General features: G+C 40.5%; 1 protein-coding gene across 1 annotated transcript in view; it reads left to right on the top strand.

Annotated features, from left to right (window-relative positions):
* Nucleotides 1-21,896, top strand: part of THSD7A (thrombospondin type 1 domain containing 7A) — a 539,203-nt gene that overhangs the window by 343,801 nt on the left and 173,506 nt on the right. Inside the window, exons 5-6 of the mRNA XM_042856716.2 lie at nucleotides 19,841-20,089; nucleotides 21,700-21,881. Of these exons, the coding sequence (XP_042712650.2) occupies nucleotides 19,841-20,089; nucleotides 21,700-21,881 (431 nt within the window). The remainder of the gene's footprint in view (nucleotides 1-19,840; nucleotides 20,090-21,699; nucleotides 21,882-21,896) is intronic.

Below are 21,896 nucleotides of genomic sequence, written 5' to 3'. Positions count from 1 at the left end.
GGCATACTCCCTTGGTGACAGCCCCTAGGGCCTTAGAACCACCTCAGGAGATGGAGAAATCTGGTATGGAGGAGGATATAACACCAAAGACCATATCCTCCTCCTCTGAAGCCGTCATGCCTTCCCCCCCATCCCCGGCAGATGACTTCCGCCTTTTCCAGAAGCTGGCAAAGAAGGTGGCGGACATCCTCCACATACTGTTAGTGAATATTCTTGACCTTCTCTGTCAGCTCCTTGATATCCTCTACTCTTCTTCATCCTCAAGGATTGCCCTTCCAAGTAATTAGGCCATTTTAGAACCAGCCAAAACAGTGTGGCAAATCCTGGCATTGGTTGTGCAACTTGTAAATGGGCGAACAAAAAATATTGTGTCTCCACAAAGGAATTGGAGTTTCTTTTTTCCTTCCTGCCACCCAATTCCATCATGGTGGATGCTGTCAATTGCCACAGTCGACATCACCGGTCCAGGGCTACACCCTACGATAGGAATTGGAAGTGCCTTGATCTCTTTGGCAGAAAGGCTTATTCCTCAGCCACTTTACAGTTCTGTATTGTCAACTGTCAGGCACTCATGGCCAAATATGACAAATACAAATTACAACAAACTCATTGATTTTTATTGACAAATTGTCTGAGGCATATTGGGAGTCGTTTAAGGCCATCATACAGGAAGGGCAATTAGTAGCAAAAATATTGCTACAATTGGCCCTCAACACTGCCAACCAGGTCCATCTCCATGGTGGTGGTGATGTGACAGGCATCATGGCTCCACTTGTTGGGATTCCCAACAGAGATGCAGTCCACACTGGAGCATCTTCTTTCTGAGGGTGTGAAGCTCTTTGCTGAAAAGACTGATGCCTCCCTTCATACCCTAAAGGATTCCAGTGCTACCCTCAGGTTGCTGGGAATCTATACACTCGGGCAAAAGAGACGTTTTAGTCCCCAATCCCAGCATAGGCTATACTCAGCTCAATACCAACTTCAGCACCATTATGAACCGAAAAGGAAGAAAGACCTCATCCCAACCCCCTGCATTTAAGAACCACTTTTGACGGGAAGGTGGAGGCACTGCAAGACCGCTTCCCATGACTGACACAACCGACCATGGTTGTATACCGATTGGCTGCATTCCACAGTGCCTGGGAACACATACTGATGGGTCTTAGAGATTGTCCAATCCAGATATTCCATCCATTTCACCTCCATACCCCCTCCACAACACCCTTCTCCATCCTTCTTCAGGGGCCCTTCTCATGAGAGTTTACTATGGTAGGAGATAGCTCACCTCCACCAGCTAGGGGCCATAGAACCAGTATCTCAACATCTACAAAGCCAGAGGTCTATTCTCCTTACTTCCTAATACCCAAAGAAAGGGAGGTTGAAACCCCATACTGGACCTCAAAGCTCTCAACATGTTTGTCAAGGATCAGAAGTTCAAGATGGTCACCTTATCAGCGATTATTCCAACATTGGAACAGGGAGATTGGTTTTTGGCCCTTGACCTTCAGGATGCATACTTTCACATCTCAATCCTACCAGCTCACAGGCAACTTCTCAGGTTCACAGAGTCATCCCCTTCAGGCTTTCATGAGCCCCAGGACTATTTTCCAAAGTTCTGTCAGTAGTAGCTGCTCATGTACATTCGCAAGGGATAATGATTTACCCATACCTGAATGACTCTCCTCCGAGCCCGATCTCTCTAGGAGGCTGAACAAGCTGTCAACACTACAATACACTTGTTCACAGATCTGGCTTTACAGATCAATACCCAGAAGTCAACCCTCATTCCAGCGCAATGCCTGGAATTCATAAGGGCCAACCAAACGTCCCTACAGGCCAAAGCCCTCCTACCTCAACACAGATTCCTTTCCCGGGTTTCACTCATAGACACCATTCAGTGCAGTCCACAGATACCAGCCAGACTCTGCCTCCAACTTTTGGGACATTTGGCAACAAACACAGCGATTATACCACATGCCAGACCAACATGCAATGCCTCCAACTATGGTTCAGTTCAGTTTACAGACTGAACAGGGACAGACTGGACAAACCCCTGTCACTGCCCACCAGGATCAAAAACTCCTTAAACTGATGAAAGGACTGGGTCAATGTGTGCAAAGGGATCCCTTTCTCGCACACATCACCATCGTCGCTCCTTACCACCGACGCATCACTCATATTATGGGGCAAGTATTTAAACTGCCTCATGATGCAATAACTTATTCATATGGTAGGGAACACCGTCTACAGACCTGTTTGCCACTTACACTGGTCTATAATTTTTGAGAAGTCGTCTGCTTCAGAGATAAAATGTGCTATTTATTATGTATTTTGATGTGCTGAATTCAAATATGACAATTAAAACAACTGATTGGCTACTGTTTCTAAGATATTTAAGTTTTTACATTTTATGTCTATGTATATTGTGTAGATAGAGTTTTAATCATAAATTATAAACCTAGGTCTTTTCATGTGTTTATGGTTGCTTTACATGATAATATTTCACCTGTCCTGTTTATGTAACACTTTAAAAATCAGCAAAAGGGTTATATAAATCAAATTTATTATGAAACAAAAGGCAAAAAACTATTCTGTACATAGTTTAGTCCTATTCAGTGTCTACTCGGCGCTTCTTGGCTTGTCTCTTGAATTCATTAAATGGAGCATCTCTTGTCACTATCCAGCAATAGTCTGCAAGCATTGATGGGCTCCATTTGCCCTGATAGCATTTCTCCATTGTTGCAATGTCCTGGTGAAATTGCTCGCCGTGCTCGTCGCTCACTGCTCCGCAGTTCGGTGGAAAAAAATCTAGATGGGAGTGCAAAAAATGTATATTTAGTGACATGTTGCAACCAAGGCTTTTGTATGCCTTGAGGAGGTTTTCCACCACCAACCTGTAGTTGTCTGCCTTGTTGTTTCCAAGAAAATTTATTGCCACTAACTGGAAGGCTTTCCATGCCGTTTTTTCCTTGCCACGCAGTGCATGGTCAAATGCATCATCTCAAAGAAGTTCACGAATCTGAGGACCAACAAAGACACCTTCCTTTATCTTAGCTTCACTTAACCTTGGAAATTTTCCACAGAGGTACTTGAAAGCTGCTTGTGTTTTGTCAATGGCCTTGACAAAGTTCTTCATCAGACCCAGCTTGATGTGTAAGGGTGGTAACAAAATCTTCCTTGATTCAACAAGTGGTGGATGCTGAACACTTTTCCTCCCAGGCTCCAATGACTGTCAGACTGGACAATCTTTCTTGATGTAGTGGGAATCTCTTGCACGACTATCCCATTCGCAGAGAAAACAGCAGTACTTTGTGTATCCAGTCTGCAGACCAAGCAAGAGAGCAACAACCTTCAAATCACCACAAAGCTGCCACTGATGTTGGTCATCGTTTATGCACCTCAAAAGTTGTTTCATGTTGTCATAGGTTTCCTTCATCTGGACTGCATGACTAACTGGAATTGATGGCAAAACATTGCCATTAGGCAGTAAAACAGCTTTAAGACTTGTCTTCGATGAATCAATGAACAGTCTCCACTCATCTGGATCATGAACGATGTTGAGGGCTGCCATCACACCATCAATGTTGTTGCAGGCTACAAGATCACCTTCCATGAAGAAGAATGGGACAAGATCCTTTTGACGGTCACGGAATATGGAAACCCTAACATCACCTGCCAGGAGATTCCACTGCTGTAGTCTGGAGCCCAACAGCTCTGCCTTACTCTTGGGTAGTTCCAAATCCCTGACAAGGTCATTCAGTTCACCTTGTGTTATGAGGTGTGGTTCAGAGGAGGAGGATGGGAGAAAATGTGGGTCCTGTGACATTGATGGTTCAGGACCAGAAGTTTCATCCTCTTCCTCTTCCTCGTCTGACTCAAGTGAGAATGATTCTGGTGCATCAGGAACCAGCAGCCTTTCTCCGTGGGGTACTGGGCGTATAGCTGATGGAATGTTTGGATAATGCAGAGTCCACTTTTTCTTTTTTGACACACCTTTCCCAACTGGAGGCACCATGCAGAAGTAACAATTGCTGGTATGATCTGTTGGCTCTCTCCAAATCATTGGCACTGCAAAAGGCATAGATTTCCTTTTTCTGTTCAACCACTGGCGAAGATTTGTTGCACAAGTGTTGCAGCATATGTGTGGGGCCCACCTCTTGTCCTGATCTCCAATTTTGCAGCCAAAATAAAGGTGATAGGCTTTCTTAACCATAGTGGTTATACTGTGCTTTTGTGATGCAAAAGTAACTTCACCACAAACATAGCAGAAGTTATCTGCACTGTTCACACAAGTACGAGGCATCTCTGCTCACTTTGGCTAAACAGAACTGTGTCCCTTTGCAAAATCAAACACTGACAAATAAGAGCACGACACTGTATGATTTCTAGAGCTGATATAGGGCAATTTGTTCAGCAGAGTGATGTAAGCTTCGTTATGATTGTATCATCCATGACTTCTAGGAATAACATGATGCAATTCATATCATGTATGACGCAATACCAGCTTCAGATTGCATCATTCATTGTTTTGCCTAAAAAGCAAGTACTGTCCAAACCCAGTCATAGATTTATTCATAGATCCAGTCAAAGATGTATTTTAGTCATTTCTGGTTTAAATTGAGATCCCTTCCCTTTATAACTCACTTATCCTCCACCATTCCCAAGTCAAGGGTGGTATATACTAACCCAATAGCATATCTTGAAAACTAGAGCCAATCAACAATTTTAAGCATCATTTTTATTCTCAGTGACCCAGAATTAGTAAATTTGACTACATTTATTTCAGAAGCATTTTGGCTGTAGAGCAGTGTTACCAGAACAAGAAATGTCTACGTTACTGCTCCAGGGCAGGGATGGGATAGCATTCTCTGGTGATGCTCCTCTTCTCCCCTGTGCAAGGACTTTCTTTACCCCTTTCCTCTGTTTCCTCTACTGCTGAAGGTCCTGCTAAAAATAAAAAGTGATGGAGCTCACATCATCTTGATTGCTTGTACTTGGCTGAGACAGATCAGGTACCCTCACTTAACACAGCTCGTGATGTGCCCACCGATCTCCCTCCCAGCCATTCCACACACCTTCTCACAGGACAATGGGTGTACCCTACATCCCAACTTGGGAATTCTCCACCTCAAAGCATGGCTCCTGCTTGGTTCCAACCTAGAAAGTTTATGCTCAAAGGACGTACAAGAGGTTCTATTACACAGTAGAAAGTCCTCCACACATTGTACTTACCTGCAGAAATGGTCCAGGTTTCAGACTTGGTGTACATCTCAACAAATCTCACCAATGTTGGCAACTCTTCCACACACCCTAGACTAAGCTTTGACCCTTAAAAAGTCAGGATTGTTCCTAAGCTCTCTTAGGGTCCACCTAGCAGCTATAACAGTCTTTCATCAACCTGATACTCGGGTGCTGTCATACCCAACCACTAAATGGTTCCTTGAGAGTATAATAAGCCTCTTCCCTCAACCTTGACTTCCTACCCCCATGTGGGACTTAAACCTGGTACTGAAAGGGCTGACTAGGCCTCCTTTTGAACCCATGGCCACCTGTTCACTAACATACCTATCAATGAAAACGGCCTTCTTGATAGCAACTACCTCAACCAGAAGAATAGGAGAGAGAGAAGCTCATCCCCCTTACACAGTATTCTTTCCAGACAAGGTTATGCTCAGGCCACATCCAAAATTCATCCCTAAAATAACCTCCGTTTCACATGAATCAATTGATTCACCTTCCAATCATCTACCCAAGCCTCTCCAAGACAACAGGGAGGCTATACTTCATGCCCTAGATGTCAGGAAAGACCTGGCCTTCTACATTGATAAGACAAGGGCCTTCAGGAAGTCCCCTAGACTTTTCCTCTCTGTTGCAGAAAAATCCAAGGGTTCAGCAGTATCAACCCCAAGACTGTCTAAGTGGGTCTTGAATTGCATCAGAAAGTGCTATCAAATTTGCAATGTGACCCCTCCAGACTCGATCCATACACACTCTAGAAGATCCATAAACATGCCTCATCTGTTGCCTTCTTCAAGAATGTCCCTACCTCAGAGATCTGTAGAGCAGCAACATGGACATTAGTCCACATTTTTACAGAACATTATGTGATCACTGTGGACTCTGCTTCTGATGCCATCTTCGGCTCCATGGTACTGTCATCTGTAACTGACCCGACTCTGAAGTCCCAGCTCTCCAGAAGAGGTACTGCTCGGGAGTGCAGTGTGGCGGTGTGGCCTCCCTCCGACCCAGAAGGGGAGGAACAACCATCTGTGCCCAAGTAGTAGCAGTGTTTGTAATAAGTTTGTTCAGTTACTTGCTACAATATTGGGCCTAGACAGTTTGCATACTATTTCCACATAGGTTTACTTAAGTGCATATAATAACTATGTACGTACATGCTTCTTTACATAGTAAATACATATATACCCTTGTAAATAAATCCTTACATATACAGAGACACAAGTTGTGTTTTGTTTTCACTTGTAGCTAGAGATCTCTTTAGAAACTTTTACTGTCTTCCATCCTGTTTTCTTAAAAAAGAGAGAATGAGAGAGAGAGAGAGAGAGAGAGAGAGAGCTTTCTTCTGTTTGATTCAATACCATGATATTGTCTATGCAATAAGTATCCTCTGCTTTTATTTTACACTGATTTGTACAGAGAGGCATTAACCTTTGAACTGGATGATTATCATCAAAGTTTCAGATGTTGTTTTTCTTTGCCAGGCACTCTATTTATTTTATGATGGTAGCACAATATTTTCTTGTCATCTTAAATTAAATATCAGAATTATAATGACATGGTTTAAAACAGGAGGAAAATATTCCTATCGGCAGAGAAAAGCATGAAATCAGGAAGTTAATAAATCATCTGGGCAGAATATTTCTAAGTGTTTTTAGATCTGGCATAGCAGATTACCCATCACTTTGTTTGGATGTGCATGTATTCTATTGAATCCAAATGAACGGTCCCTGTACTACTTGTTGTTTTGGCCATGTTCTTCATTGTATCTATTCCTTAATATTTTTAGAATTTTTCTTTTTTTCCCCCATCTCTTCCCACAGTAATATTAGGACAGCTTTCCCCCTCCCCACTAAAAATATTTTGGCTGTTGTTCTTTGTTGCGGGCAGAAGTAATTTAAATCTTATGATCATGGGAAAGTAGTCTTGTGAAAAGCACTTATCTAGACAATACTCAATTTGTAAATGAATGAAAGAGGCATTGTTGAGTATAACCTCCCATTGTACTACAAGGTACTAAAGAGTTTCTGCACAATATACAATATGAATGATAACAAACAGTGCAGCTGTAGCAAAAATTAATCATGACCATCTCATGATGAATATTGTGACATTTGTCTCTGGGAAGAAAAACAAGTGGGCTTTCATTAACCTCCTTAAATAAACAAGCATATATGTCAGCCAGCAAATAATCACTCCCGGGGAGATATTGATGGTGGGATTAGGCTCTAGATCCCACCCAGTGTTCCACCATGTGTGTGTTCTGACACCCAATTCTAAAACAGTAGCTCCAACTTGGGGAGAGAATTTGCTCACAATTCCTGTTGTTTTTATTAAGAACAAAATTAAATGTTGTACCTTTATACAGATCCTTTCATACCAATTTACTTCACAGCCCATATGTGCCTTTGCTCCAAGAATGACATGGCATTTCATTGTCCACTCTTGGAAATTAATGGGCCTAGTAGTTTTTAAGAGCTCTTTGAGCTCTGTATGACAGATGGAATAGGCTGTTAACAGTCAGCTGGGACATTGATTTGCTGTCTTCTCATCCATTAGCTCCAAAATCCCCACTCCATGTGTGGGGCATACTTAGGCTCCTTAATAGTCAGGAGAAAAATAAAGGAGGGAGGCTAGAGTGTGGAAATAATGCTCTGAATTTGATCAAGAGTGACCTAAAGAATTGCTTAAATCTGAAGCAAAGAACGTTTTTGTCTTTTTTCCCCCATATAGCAGATTATTGATGAAGGTCCAATCAGTAGATGGTTCAACCACTTGGTGAATCATGGTTGCCTTATACTCAGATGCATGCTAAGTACTTCTCTAAATTGTCTGTCTATTCTGAAGATAAAATTGGTTGGGATTTAGAGCAGATTGGCTGCTTTACTGGTGGCAGCTCTGTTATGGGGGGTGAGAATAAATGTAACATCTTCCCTCACTGATCTTTGGCAGGTTTTGCTTTGTGGACGAGCTTTCTGGAAAAACTCAAGTAATTTATATCTATCTATTGTTGCTTGAGCAGCTGTCATATGATGCAAATAATCTTGCCATTACACACACACACACACACACACAGCCTCTAACTTCCTCTTTTGGGGGGAGGGTTATTGTGACAGAAGATCTCACATTATCTAGAGTCCTTATATTTCCTGGCCCCTTCTGGCTATGGTACAAACAACATATACCCATCCTTCTGCTTTAAGATCTATGTGCTACTTTAGATGCAGTTGACCATGAAATATTGGTAACAGAGCTGCAGACCCAGGATGATGTTTGAGTGGTTCTGAATCCAGAATGTAATGTTGGGTGATGGCTCTCATACTCCAGAGGTTCTCTCGTTAGAATTCTGAAAGATTGTTGTCACGTCTCCTTTTCAATGTTTATATGAGGTCACTGGGATGGTATTAAAGGGTTTTGGCTTGTTGTCATCAATATGTGGATGACTCTGTTCTACATTTTTTTATCATCATCTAGAAGGTGCTTTCTCCATTTTTTGTTTTGTTTGTTTTTACTACATTTTTGATCCAGTTCCCATCACAGTCAAAATATAGGTTTTCTGGGGTTAAGTGTTTCTGTTTTTTTATTCTTCCTACTTATTAATTCAGTAATGGGGTAGGTTAATAAACCAGGCAGAATATTTTTTTAAATAAAAACATAATTTTAAAAAACTCTTTTCTTTTTCACTATCTATAGTATCTTTTTGTTGTTTTGCATTTCATTCAGCCTGGAGAATGAAAATAGAATTTCACTTTTCTTTCAAGTTGTTTTCGTCTTCCACTTATTCTATACTAGAACAATGGCACAATGTTTGAGTTGGAAATGTTGCAGGATATATTTGTCATTTTAATTTGGGTCTAATTTGTATTTATTTATTTTAAATTTCATAAATATATATTTTATATTAATGTACTGTAAGACTTTTCGGTTTTATAGAACTTAAAAAAAAATCCCAATTTCTTAAACTCCCCTAAGAATGTCCCTTTAAAAGCCATTGAGATCTGTCACAGGAGTCAAGAGTAAGAAATAAAGTATTGTTGACTGACTAAGGGTCAGAAAACAAAGAGTAAGAATAAAGGGCCAGTTTTCATCATGGGCAAGGTTAACAGCTGGTTGCCTCAAGGTTCCGTACCTGGTCCTGGGTTGTTTAATATATTTGTTAATGATTTGTAAAGGTAGAGGGGTGAGCAGCAAGGTACCAACATTTGTAGATGACACACTTATGTAGTCTAGAGAAGATACATGTAAAGTAATGCACACTGGAGTGAAAAAAACTGAACTACTCATACACCTTACAGGGTTCTACATTAACTGTATCAACTTAGAAGAGAGACCTGGCTGTAATCATGGACAGCTCAATGGAGACCTCTGCTCACTGTGCAGCTCTTGTTCAAAAAAGCTATCGAGGTTCAGATGCATAAGGAACAATAGGGAGAAAAATACAGAAAATGTGAATGCCTGCATATAATTAAATAGTGCAGCCTCATCTAGTATAAACTGTATGCAGTATTAGGTTACTGCAGAGAGGAGGTTCAGAGAAGAGCAATGAGAATTATGAGGAGCACAGGAAAATTCTTACATAAAAAGAGAATGAAAGACTGAGATTACTTTAGAAAGGAGAATTATAAGAGGGGGACATGACAAAATATATCAAAACATCAGAGGATTTGAGAAGGTAGATCGGGACCTTCTGTTTTCTCCATCTCTCAACACAAGAACAATGGATTATTCAATAAAAGAGAGAGGTGGCAGATTCAAAATTGATAAAAGGAATTTTTTTTTCACTCAGTACATAATTAGATCATGAAAGTCATTGCCACAGGATTTTGTTGAGGCTAAGAATTGCAAATTTATATGGATAACATGACTAACCAGAGCTATACTAGTTAATGAAAAAAAAGTGTTGGAAGGGATAAAAAAACTCATGTTTCAGCCTTAAATCAATTTCTAACTATTAGGGATGAGGCTAACACCTTCCTGATGGAGGTAGATTATCCCACATCTGCCTACTGTATGGTTCTTGCATCTTCCACTGAAGCACCTGGGGTCTGATCCAGTATGAAAGTTCCTCTGTACCAGGAAATTCAAACCTCTTTGGTTTCTTAGGTAAAATAAGGCAACATATTCATATAGATAACCCTAAAATGCCAACTTCAAGAAATGCTAAAGAACTAAAAGTTAGTAGCTCAGCCCCTCTTTGTTTATCATCCTTAATGTAATGTAGAATTTCAGGGCTGGTCTGCACTGGTAACTTGCATTGGGATAGCTATGTCTCTTAGTTGTGTGAAAAATCTACACCCCTGAGATACAGAACTATGCCAGCCTAGCCCCTGGTGTTTAGATAGTATTAGGTTGATGGAAGAATTCTTCTGTTGAGAGTTCTTCTTGGGTATGTCTGCACTAGAGACGTAACTTCCACCTCAGGTAGACATGCCCACTGTAACTCTGAGCTAGCACACTAACAATGGAAGTGTAGCTGCAGAGGTACAAGCAGTAGGATGGGCTAGCCACCAGAGACTGTACCTAGGGTTTCAGATGGGATTGTACTCAGGCTGCAAACCCATCCTTATGCGTACGCTGCTATTTTTAGCATGCTAGCTTGATAAGAGCTACTGCAGGTATATCTGCCCGAGCTGGAAATTACACCTCCAGCTCTAGTGTAGTCATACCCTAAGAGGCACAGAGTAGAACTTGCAGGGGAGCAGAGCTATTCTCCCAACACTAGGCTGTTATGGGGGCTAGAGGGGCCTCCAGCATAACGTAGCTAGCTCTGGGCCTACACCTATGCTTGTGAGGTGCTCCGCAGGAGGCAGCCCTGTGGCTGTCTTCCACAGTTCTTGCATTGGAGGAATCCTCTACCAGCTATACAGGAACTTTTCTGCTGCTCCAGCCCTTTCATGCTGTATAAAGGGGCTGGAGCAGGAGTTAGGATCTTGCCCCCGAAGTCAATGAAAAAATAAAATCAACAAATCTAAGGTGAAAGAGAAACTAAGGAGGAAAAACAAACACCAATAAAAGTTTAAAATGCATCACATTATTTGCCAGTTTACTGCAAAATATAAAGAACTTTAGTCTCTTTGTATCTACATGGCACCAAAAAAAAAAAAGCCCTCACAGCAGCAAGTCTCAGAGCCCAGGTCTACAGACTCGGGTTAGTATTAAAGTATTAAAACTAACTGCGTAGATATAACAGCTCTGACACTGAAGCCCGGGGAGTGGGTTGGGCTTCAGAGCGTAAGCTCTAGCCAGAGCTGGAACATCTACATAGCTGTTTTTAGTGCCATAGTACAAAGCCCCACAAGCCTGAGTCTGTAGACCCAGGCTCTGAGACTTGTTGCCTCCAGGACTTTTCTTTGCCATGGTAGACATTCCCTGTGTCTGTTCTTCCTCCAAGCGATCACTGTTTCATACGCAGTTAAATCTGTATATCTGAATAGTTTATTTACTACTGTTGGTATTTCTTAGTGATTTAATCCTGAATTAATGGCCTTTTTAATACATAGGAGGCTTTATTGAATTAAGAGCTGGAAATAACAACTCAGTCTTCCACTATTTTTGTTTTTCCTAAGTGCCCAGAAGTTTTGGCAGCAGTCTCCCTGCTGAAATGTAGCCATGCTATTCATTTCAGAACAATGGAAAAATGTGAATGTAATCAAAAGGGAAATCACCTAGAGGGAAAATAAACATAACAGACCTCTAGTATGTTGGGAATTAAAGTAGGGAATAATAGGTGAGAAAATACCATAAAAGGGAAAAAATGACAAGAAGTCAAAGCTGATAAGAGGCAATATAGGAGGAATAGAAAGGACGGGGAGAGGGAGAAAAATGGAGAAAAACACTAAGCAAAGAGATGGCTTGACTTGAATTGACTTTATTTATTAGGCATCTTGGTATACTGTGTGTGTAGAAGTAGCAAATATTAGTTCTTGTTAAATCTGAGCTCTGATGAATACATTGAGTTTATTGTGAATGATGTGTACTCCACTGTGAAATCTCATATTAGTAAACCCCATGTCATTGCCTTCCTGTATTTGAACATAAAAGGCAGTTGGTGTGATGGGAAATTAGTCCAGGATTAAATGTTTAATTTGTGGAATGATGTCTCAGAATATGCTAAAAGATGTCCTGGTGTGAAGTGGGCTGTAGTCCACGAAAGCTTATGCTCTAATAAATTTGTTAGTCTCTAAGGTGCCACAAGTACTCCAGTTCTTCTTATTTCTGTTAAGGTTTGCTTTCTAGATTGGCCAGATATCGTAATTGTGCAGGAACTGTCCTAGGTTTATTATTATAAATTTATTTATTTATCTGTATTATTGTTGTGCCTAGGACCTCCAGGCATGGGCCAGGACCCCAGTGTGCTAAGTACTGTACCAACACAGAACAAAAATACAGTTTTGAAAGGCAGCCCCAATATCCTGGCCAGTTCTAATGTTCTAGTGACGGTTTCAGTAGAACTGGCTAGGCAGCCTGCAAAGCCATTTCATTACTCTTCCTTCCTATTCCCACTCGTTATTGGTGTTGGGTTCAGTACAGTGTGACGAAAACCCCAGTAAAAGATGTAAAATCCCGTAATTGTATGACTAACCTTTTTCTGCTGTACTTCAAATAGTTCAGTAAGTAACATGAGAGCCCCATCAGGCTATTCATTTGTGTAACTGTACAATATGCTTTATATCTGTGTTTTAGCTTAATCCCCTACCCTCCCACACACCCCTGTTCCTACAACAGCTTTCATTCAGGGTAAGCAATCCAGGGTAAGCATCAGGAGACATTATGCATCAAAGACACTTGCTGAGTGGAGAGGGAAACTAAATTGCTACATCCCTTACAATACAATCCATGTTCTCCCCATAGTTCCTAGCACCATGGTCTGGGCAGTGCTAGCAAGGCTGAGCAGAGGTTGGGGCTCACAGAGGAAGGTGTTTTCCTCCTCTCTGGCCCTTAGATACAATTCTAGGCCTTAATGCTAATGAATTTCTGAGGTTGATGAGTATGTGATTGAGTCAGAGTTTCCAATGATTCAGGTGGGGTCAAACAGGCAGAGTTAAGGTGGTTTTTGTGATTTTAAAGGTATCTTTGCATGCTTTTGAATTTTTAATGGAAATTTAACTTGGAACTTTCTAGCATTTGTGTGTGTTGAGAAAACAAATGTCTCTAAAGTGCTTTTAGCCTGAAATAAGGGATGGATTATTTCCATCTTGATTCCAGGTTTTTTACCTGTGAATTTCTTGTTCAAAAATCTCTCACAAACAGGAGTCCCTGCTGAGCCTGAAACCACATAAGGACTACACTGATTTTTTTTTCCTCCTCAGAAGGCTATTTGCCTGTATATGCGACCTACTTCCTCACATTTCTCCATACCAAATCCCTTTCTTCCCACATGGATTTTTTTCTTCTGTTTCTTCACTACTGAATCTATCTGCACCCTTTGTTATTTCCTATCAAGCAGTAATCCAATCCTGGCTAACCAAATTTGGGCTGTGAGCATTTGGCAAAGTGTAAACATACTCATGTACGTGTTACATAAACTTAAATGCAGCCTCATTATAAGGGTAGGTCTACACTTATCTCCGGGTCCGGCGGTAAGCAATCGATCCCGGAAGTGCTCGCCGTCGATGCCGGTACTCCAGCTCGGCGAGAGGAGTACGCGGCATCGACGGGGAAGCCTGCCTGCCGCATCTGGACCCGCGGTAAGTTCGAACTAAGGTACTTCGAATTCATAGCTGAATTTGCGTACCTTAGTTCGAAGTGGGGGGTTAGTGTGGACCAGGCCTAAGTCATCAGTGGAGACCAAATCTGGCATTTCCAGCACCAAGAACACAAGGCTGTACATGTTGAGATAAAAGAAACTCCTTTGACTCTCTATGTAGCAGGCTGTGTGGTTTCTCAGACCAGATACCACACAGCCAGTCTTGTCTGGCAAAAAACAATTCCCTGGAACCACCCTCCCCACCCCCCAATTTACATTAATTCTTGGGGAAATTGGCTTCACTTAGCATCGTTTCACTTAAAGTAGCATTTTTCAAGAACAAAGCTACAACGTTAAGCGAGGAATCAGTGTAATTAGTTTGTTTTCAATTAATTTGGGATGTTTGTGTATGGAAGGTGGAAAGCTGAAAAACAGGCTTACAATCTGGTTTCAACTCTAACTCCAGAGGGACTAGAGCTCCTTCACAATCACAATCGCATGTGTTTTGGACTGAGTCTTATTTAAAAAAATACACGACCTTGGAAGTTTAAATATGTTGATCCATTAGTTCCAGCTTCAGTCAGAATCCAGTACTGACACCTATGGTTCTTGAAATCCAATATGTCTTTTCTTGCTGCTTGCAAAATGAAAGAAAACTCTTGATAATGGCAGTTTGCAATTAGCTCTAATAGTCTATCTAATTTGTTCAAAGAAAAGCAAATGTTGAACCAAGATACTCCAGTTAATTTGCTTTTATCCTACTACTTTTACTAATTGTTACAGGCTCCAGCGCCTTGCAAAAGGTAAAGGCTTATTTGACAATAAAAAGATTTCCTGTCCATGATTTATGATGCTAACAGTTATTTGTCAATAGTTAGCATTGTAAATAGTGAAGGGTGTTAGTATGTAAATAAATAACAGAATGGGTTAGCAAGTCAGCTTGCTTTTAGTTCTTAAATCTAGCTAAATAATATTAGCAGCCTGTACAAAGCTCTCAATTTTGTCTGTTGGCTTACAGTATTATTTTGACGATGCTTGTATTGTGGCCAATTAAAATGGAGGACTAATCTGTTTTACAGTTATTATAAAAATAGATTCCTTTTATATTCTTCTTAACCCCTTGCTTGTCATTTAGCCCTGTTATTCATGCACTTGCTTTTATCTGTTCAAAAAAGAATCACAAATGAATAATAGGAATAGTAGCGTGATAGATTTACAGTTGAGCCATCTTCAGCTGTATTTTCATCTGCGTCAGTCTGGGGTCATATTTCGGATATGGAAATGAGGATATTTGTGTCAGTAGTGTTTGATCTTCTCCTGGAAGTGGACAAGGGTACAGTGTCCATTCTCTTAGATCTATCAACAGTGTTTAATATAATGGATCTTGATGAAATCTTGTAGGAATGGATTCTTCATTGGATTCAGTTCATCCTAAACGAGTGCTTAATTTTAAATTGAGCTGGTTGGGAATTTTCTGTCTGAAACGTTTTCCAGGATAAAATGCAGTTTCTGCTCAATCACTTTTTTTCTGATGGAAAATCTAAAAATTTGTTTTTCCATCAGGTAAATGTGTATGAAATATTTAATTTCACATCAGTTCAACCCAAATTAGAATACAGTATTTTGTTTTGTTGAACTGTCCAAAACATTTTGTTTTAAATCAGGTCAGTAAAACATTAAATTGCATTTCCCTATCAGCGCATTGCTTTATAGGAGTTGTGGTTCAGGTCCCCATGTGGGGTCCGTTCTGCTGAGTTCTCTGGGGGACTACATTTCCCATAATTCAATATGCTATGTGGTGAGTAGTCTGGTCCATGGTGTCTGGCCTATTGGGAAGAATTGAGGCATCAGGCTACTGATCTACAACTCCCATGAGGCAATGTGCTAAAGTGGAAGAACATGGCTTGATGTTAAAATAACTTGAAACTGTGTGTATTGGGTCATTTCAACAAAATAAAATGAAACATTTTGATTTTGGGAATGTCAAAAAGTTTTGTTTCAATTGAAAATGTTGAAATAATGGGATGGAAATTCTGAAGTTTTCTCAGCTCTAATTTTAAACATGTGTTTAATATAATAGTAGTGTGTGTATGTGTATATGTATACAAAATATTGGGTTAATGCACAATATTCTTCTCTCCCATTTTGAAGTATATGGGATTTGACAGCTAACATTTTGAGTAGTTTAACAGCTAGACGTCAAAGTCAGTTATATGCATTACAAGTGAACAAACTAAAGCAAATGTTGTTGTAGCCATTTTGGCACTGGGATATTAGAGAGAGAAGGTGGTGAGATAATATCCTTTATTGGATCAACTTCTAAGCTTTAACACTTACAAAGCTCTTTTCAGGTGACCTGAAGAACAGGGATCTGAAGAACAGCTCTGTATAAGTTTGAAAACTTGTCTGTCTCACCAACAAAAATATGTCAAAAGATATTACGTTACCCACATTGTTTCTCTAAAGCAAATGTTCACATTTTGGAAGGGTTGGTGCTCATCTGCAAAGCCAATTGAAAGATCCATAAGAGGCTCCGGCTATTTATTCTGCCAATGCATTGTGGGTACATTTAGGCTTCCTCTGCTAATCAGTTGGCATCACCATAAGAGGAAACATTTCACACAACCTGACAGCTTGATCCAAGCTATAACAAATGTAGTGAAACAATAGAGAAGACAAATCTAAGGATTGTAATATTCAGTTGTCTAAAAAGGGACATTCACTTCTCCAGAGATAAAATTATTGTAAACATTCAACTTCATGTGTATGAAACTTGCCGTTCATTCACCTTGTAGTCAGAGGGGAAGTTAGTTAAGGGCCATCTCCTGCCACGCTCTCATGTGCAGAATTTTCAACATTATGGAAGTTTTGAATGAAGGTCAGTGTCAGGATCTGGCCTATTAATATGGAAGAACAAAAGATGAACCAAACTACTTGATTTTAGTAGGACACTTGGTGCATTTACAAGCACCTGTTTTCAGGGATGACGTGGGACAATGCATTCTATGGAGGTCTTTGGTGAACTAAAAAAATACCGGATGATTTTACAAAGTAGAAAAATACCTTCTGAAAAATGCTCCTTTGCTGATGCTGAATTCTCCCAGCTACCTGCTTAGTATAAGCATTCAGGATGTATGTCTGGGCTCAGCTCAGTTTTCACTTTAGCCTTACAGTTCACCCTTAATATATTTATACTTTTCTCACACTTTTTCTCTCTCTCTCTCATTTGTAACTCTGTCCAGTGTCCTACTTGAAATAATAAGTTCATAGGGTAGGATTCTGGACCCTGCCACAGCCCCTGTATGGCTCCTATAGAAGTATAGAGGTGCTGTGAAAGCCCCAAAGCCTGGTGGGATTAGAACTGCCCTCCTCACTGGGCTGCAGACCAGCCCATAGGCAGCTTGAGTGGTGGAATGAAGAGAGGATTCATAAAGTAGAACAATTTCTGGCTGCTCTACCCAACTCCAGGAGCTACACCTGACTATTATAGGCTATACCAGCTCCTGGAGAAGCCCATAATAATCAAGTAAAAACGTGACTTAAATCAATCTTTGTCCTACTTGCCCCTGTAGAGATGCAACACTGAATCCTAGCCATATGATTTAGGTCTATCTTTTGTTCTCCCACATTATTAGGTCATATCCTGCCACTGATCAACACCAAAGCTGCTGTTAGATAAACAGCAATTCTGTGCATGAAACCATGACTAGCCATGCCCCTAATTAAATTCCCCTATGATCAAACATGGCTGAAGAGTATATTTTTGTCTTCTCTTTTATGCATACTTTCCACTCTAATATTATTTGCAAGAAAAGTGCCATTAATATCTGTAGGAAACTCAGGAGGGGAATGGTAGTCTAGCATCTTTCATCCAGAAGGATCCACAAACACCGTACATATAAGAATCCACATGGAATATGGCTCTTGTTCACAGTCATTAAAAAGTGTTTCCATGCAGAATCAATACATATGTACCTGCTGTTAGGAACATAGAAATTGTCATACCCGATCTGACCAGTGGTCCATATAGTTCAGTGCCTGATACTTCAAAGGAATGTGGAAGAAATCTCATAATGGTCCATTGTAGAATAATCTTTCCCCAAGGGAAATTTTTCATATTCCCCCATCAGTTAGTAGTTGTCTTCTACGCGGAAGCAGAAGTGCATTCATATAAAATATGTGTTCATTCCTAACATAGCCATCATAAATGTCCATGCTAAGATCTTGGCTTCAGTTGAGACCCCCTTCTTTTTCTGCTATATCCTTTGTTAAATTCCTGTGAAGGGTATGCCTTTGATTTGTGTAATGGCATTATAATATTTTCAGTATTATTTTCTATACCATTCTAAATACCTCAATACATTTGTTTGCTTTTTTGACTGCTGCTATACACTGAGCAGAGTGTTACACTGAACAATCTACAGTGACGTGTAGATCTTTTTCCTGACTGGTTACAGTTAATTCAAAACTGAGTAGCCTATATTAGAACAAGTATGATGAATATGAATTATTGTAACTATGATTAAAGAGTTGGTATTATGACAAGTCTAGTCAAGATGCTGTTTTACTTGAGTTTTGCTGTAGATTTTTTGTTCTTATTGTGAATCAAACTATAAAGCAAATGGGTTAACTTTTCTCTGTAGAATAAATGTTTTCAAAAGTTATGTAGGCACTTAGAAACATAAGTCTCCGTGAAAGCCTACATAACATTGTGAGTGAAGCCAAGCTCATATAGAGTTGAAGCAGATAGATTGGTTTAGGAAAAGGGAATTAAAGGCCACATTTATGCTCCATTTCATAGTGTGGGCAATATCTTGATACAGCCACCACAACTCCCTTCAGACTCCTACAGATTATGTTACAGCTCTGTGGCAACTATATCAATTGCTTACATGGAAAAGTATTTAATATATTTGTAGCTGTCTTTTAAAGTAAATGATCAGCTGCCACTGAGGAGGAGTCAGCACTGTTTGACCAGCCGTTTTCACATTGTGAGCATCTCTGATGCTGATAATTCCTTTTTTCAAACAATGCCAAACAAACCAAGGTGGAACTAAAAACAAAACAAAAAAAGTGATGCAAACTGTGATTCATTTTCATTTATTTGTATTATCATACAGTGAAGACAGGTAGGTAAAAATGTATATTTAACATTTGACCCCAGTATTTCTTTAGAACGTTATTGCTTTTTCCCTCCCTAAAAAGCAGTGTGCTATACTGTATTTGACTGGCCATATCCAGAAGATTTTACTCACCCAACTCTTATTTAGACAATTAAAGTCAGAGGAAGCTTTGTGTGAGTGAGGACTTGCAAGAGGCAGGGCCGGCTCTGGCTTTCTGGCTGCCCCAAGCAAACCGCGACGGCCGGAACGACAAAGCAAAAAAAAAAAAAAAAACCTGCGGCGCGGCTGGAGCCAGGATGCAGGTGGAGGGAACGGGGGGGGGGAGAGAGAGAAGAGGGGCTGCCAGAGCTACAGCAGGGCGCTACCACGCGGCCCCTCCCGCTGTGCCCCCTGCCGGGAGGCTCCACACCACTCCGGTTGGCTGGGAGGGAAGGACGCGGGCTGCCCTGCCGAGCTTGCTGCAGGGTGCTCCCGTCCTCCGTGTCGCCGCCTCCTAGAGGGCGGCCAGAGCGGAACAACAACAACCAAAAAAAACGGCCGTGCCGCCCTAGGATTGGGCAGAATGCCACCTCCTACAAGCTGCCGCCCCAAGCACCAGCTTGCTCGGCTGGTGCCTGGAACCGGCCCTGGCAAGAGGTGGCCTAACACGTCCTCAAAATAATCCGCAGTTCTCAGCAGAAATAAATGCTTCCTAAGTGTGTTCATTGTTCAGTTCAGGGAATAGCATATTCATATAGGGATTCATAACTGCTTGTGAACACAGGTACTTAAAATCTTATTGCTCTTTTTACAGCTTTTGCCAACAAGACAAGTTGCCAATTACCTTCCAGTCCTGTGTGATCACTAAGGAGTGCCAGGTGTCAGAGTGGTCTGAGTGGAGCCCCTGTTCTAAAACATGTTTTGATATGACAACCCCTAAAGGAAATCGTACAAGAACACGGACCATTAAGCAGTTTCCTATCGGCAGTGAAAGTGAATGCCCAGAGCTAGAAGAAATAGAGCAATGTAGCTCTCAAGGAGATGGTGTGGCACCGTGTGTTACGTAAGTGTTAATATGTACCCCACCCCATCAAAATGAATACTGTACATCCCGTGGGAGAGTGCAGCACTTTGATAATGATTTGATTGACAATACAAGTACATTTAAAAGAAAATACTAGGATTTGGTTTATGTGTGTGCATATTCAGTGATCCCACTAAAAGCTAACATTTGCATATAGTTGCAGTTGTACTGAAGTTACTTCCTACTCTAAATATAGAGAAATAACTTACATGACTTTGTAAATGCTGACTTTTAAAATGTGAACATGTGTGTACACACTGATACACTTTTGTGCACTACTTTGAACCAGCTTTAAGGGCATAGTAAAACAAATTTATTGATTCAGTGGTGATTTTTCCTACAGATCCTTTCTTCTAGAATCCATCATTGTTTGTTTGAAGTACAGGGCACAATTCCATACCAAGTGTCTTACACAGTAAGAAGCTGGTATGTATTCCTTGAGCAGCCAAACTCTTATCTGACTTCATTGGGAATTTAGGCTGATTAAAGAAGGCAAGACTGAGCCCTAAATCAGGAGGGGAAGAGGCTAAAAGTGGTAGTAAATAAATTAGTCCTGTTTAGAGTATAGGAAGATTAAGAGCAAGCAAGCACTTTAGATTCAGGAGATTGCTTTCATCATTAGCATCTAATTGAGATGAATATTAACAGTCACAACTGTGCTTTTTCTTTATCTGCCTGGAAAGAACTATTGGGGAAACAGCATTTGATGTTATGCCATTTTGCATCTCTGCGTTTTGACTCTGGAACATCATTTTCCTTGAAGAGGAGAAATATCATCATTCTCCATCTTCAGCAGCATCGGGAAATGATTCCCTTGATATTGCCTTAAAGTACTTGTTGGGCAGAGAAGCCTGTGACATGTCTTTCAATTCATAAGTCTGACTGGGGTTTTAAGTTGGAGTCATAGACCTTCTTTCTTATGCACTCACTGATGAGAAAGCTCACAGCTTCTCTTCATTTGTAAGTACTCAGCAGGGGGGCTTGAGCACCGCAGAGAAGCCATCTTACTCTCAACGGTGAAAAAAGAACTCACTGAAATAATTTTTTTGAAAAAAGAAGTACAATTATAGTTTTGCCTTGATATGCAGGAGGAGCATTCATGCTTCTTATCAAAGGTAAATTGGAGGCTTTACCTTTTTTTTTTATTTTTCGGGTCTTATGTTTCTCAGTGTGCACATTTCTTTGATTTTTGTTGTGTATTGCTTTACTCTAGCTGTCTAGTTCTAAACAAGTGCTAAGATTCACAAACCTGGGGATTGGCAGATTTGAGCATAAAACTCAATTTCTTTCCATGCAACATTATTATTCTTTCTTGCAGTAAAATAATAAATTCCACTGATTAAACTTAAACAAAGATCTTCCTAAATGTAACCTTTTCAAAAATGAAATAATGAGGAAAATAATTTAATCAGTGTAGAATACCAAACCTCATGCATATCTGTAAAATAAAGATTTTTGGGGAGCCAATCCTTCTAGATAATGAGTCAGCAATATTAGGGCACTTTGCCTTGTATAATCAAATATTACCTTGTGTGGCTTTACATGTTTTAAAGAACTAATTAACTCAATTTGCAATTACTTTGATTCAGGTATGGCTGGAGAACCACAGAGTGGACAGAATGTCGTGTTGACCCTTTACTTAGCCAACAGGACAAAAGACGAGGGAATCAGACAGCTCTGTGTGGAGGTGGAATTCAAACCCGTGAGGTGTACTGTGTGCAAGCTAATGAAAATCTCCTCTCCTATTTAAATACCCTCAAGGAAAAAGAAGGTAAATTTCATTCAC

Source organism: Chrysemys picta, chromosome 2, assembly GCF_011386835.1.
Source record: "Chrysemys picta bellii isolate R12L10 chromosome 2, ASM1138683v2, whole genome shotgun sequence".
Classification (NCBI taxonomy): domain Eukaryota; kingdom Metazoa; phylum Chordata; order Testudines; family Emydidae; genus Chrysemys; species Chrysemys picta.
The sequence above is the reverse complement of the archived record's forward strand: the minus strand, read 5'-3'. Positions and strand labels throughout refer to the sequence as shown.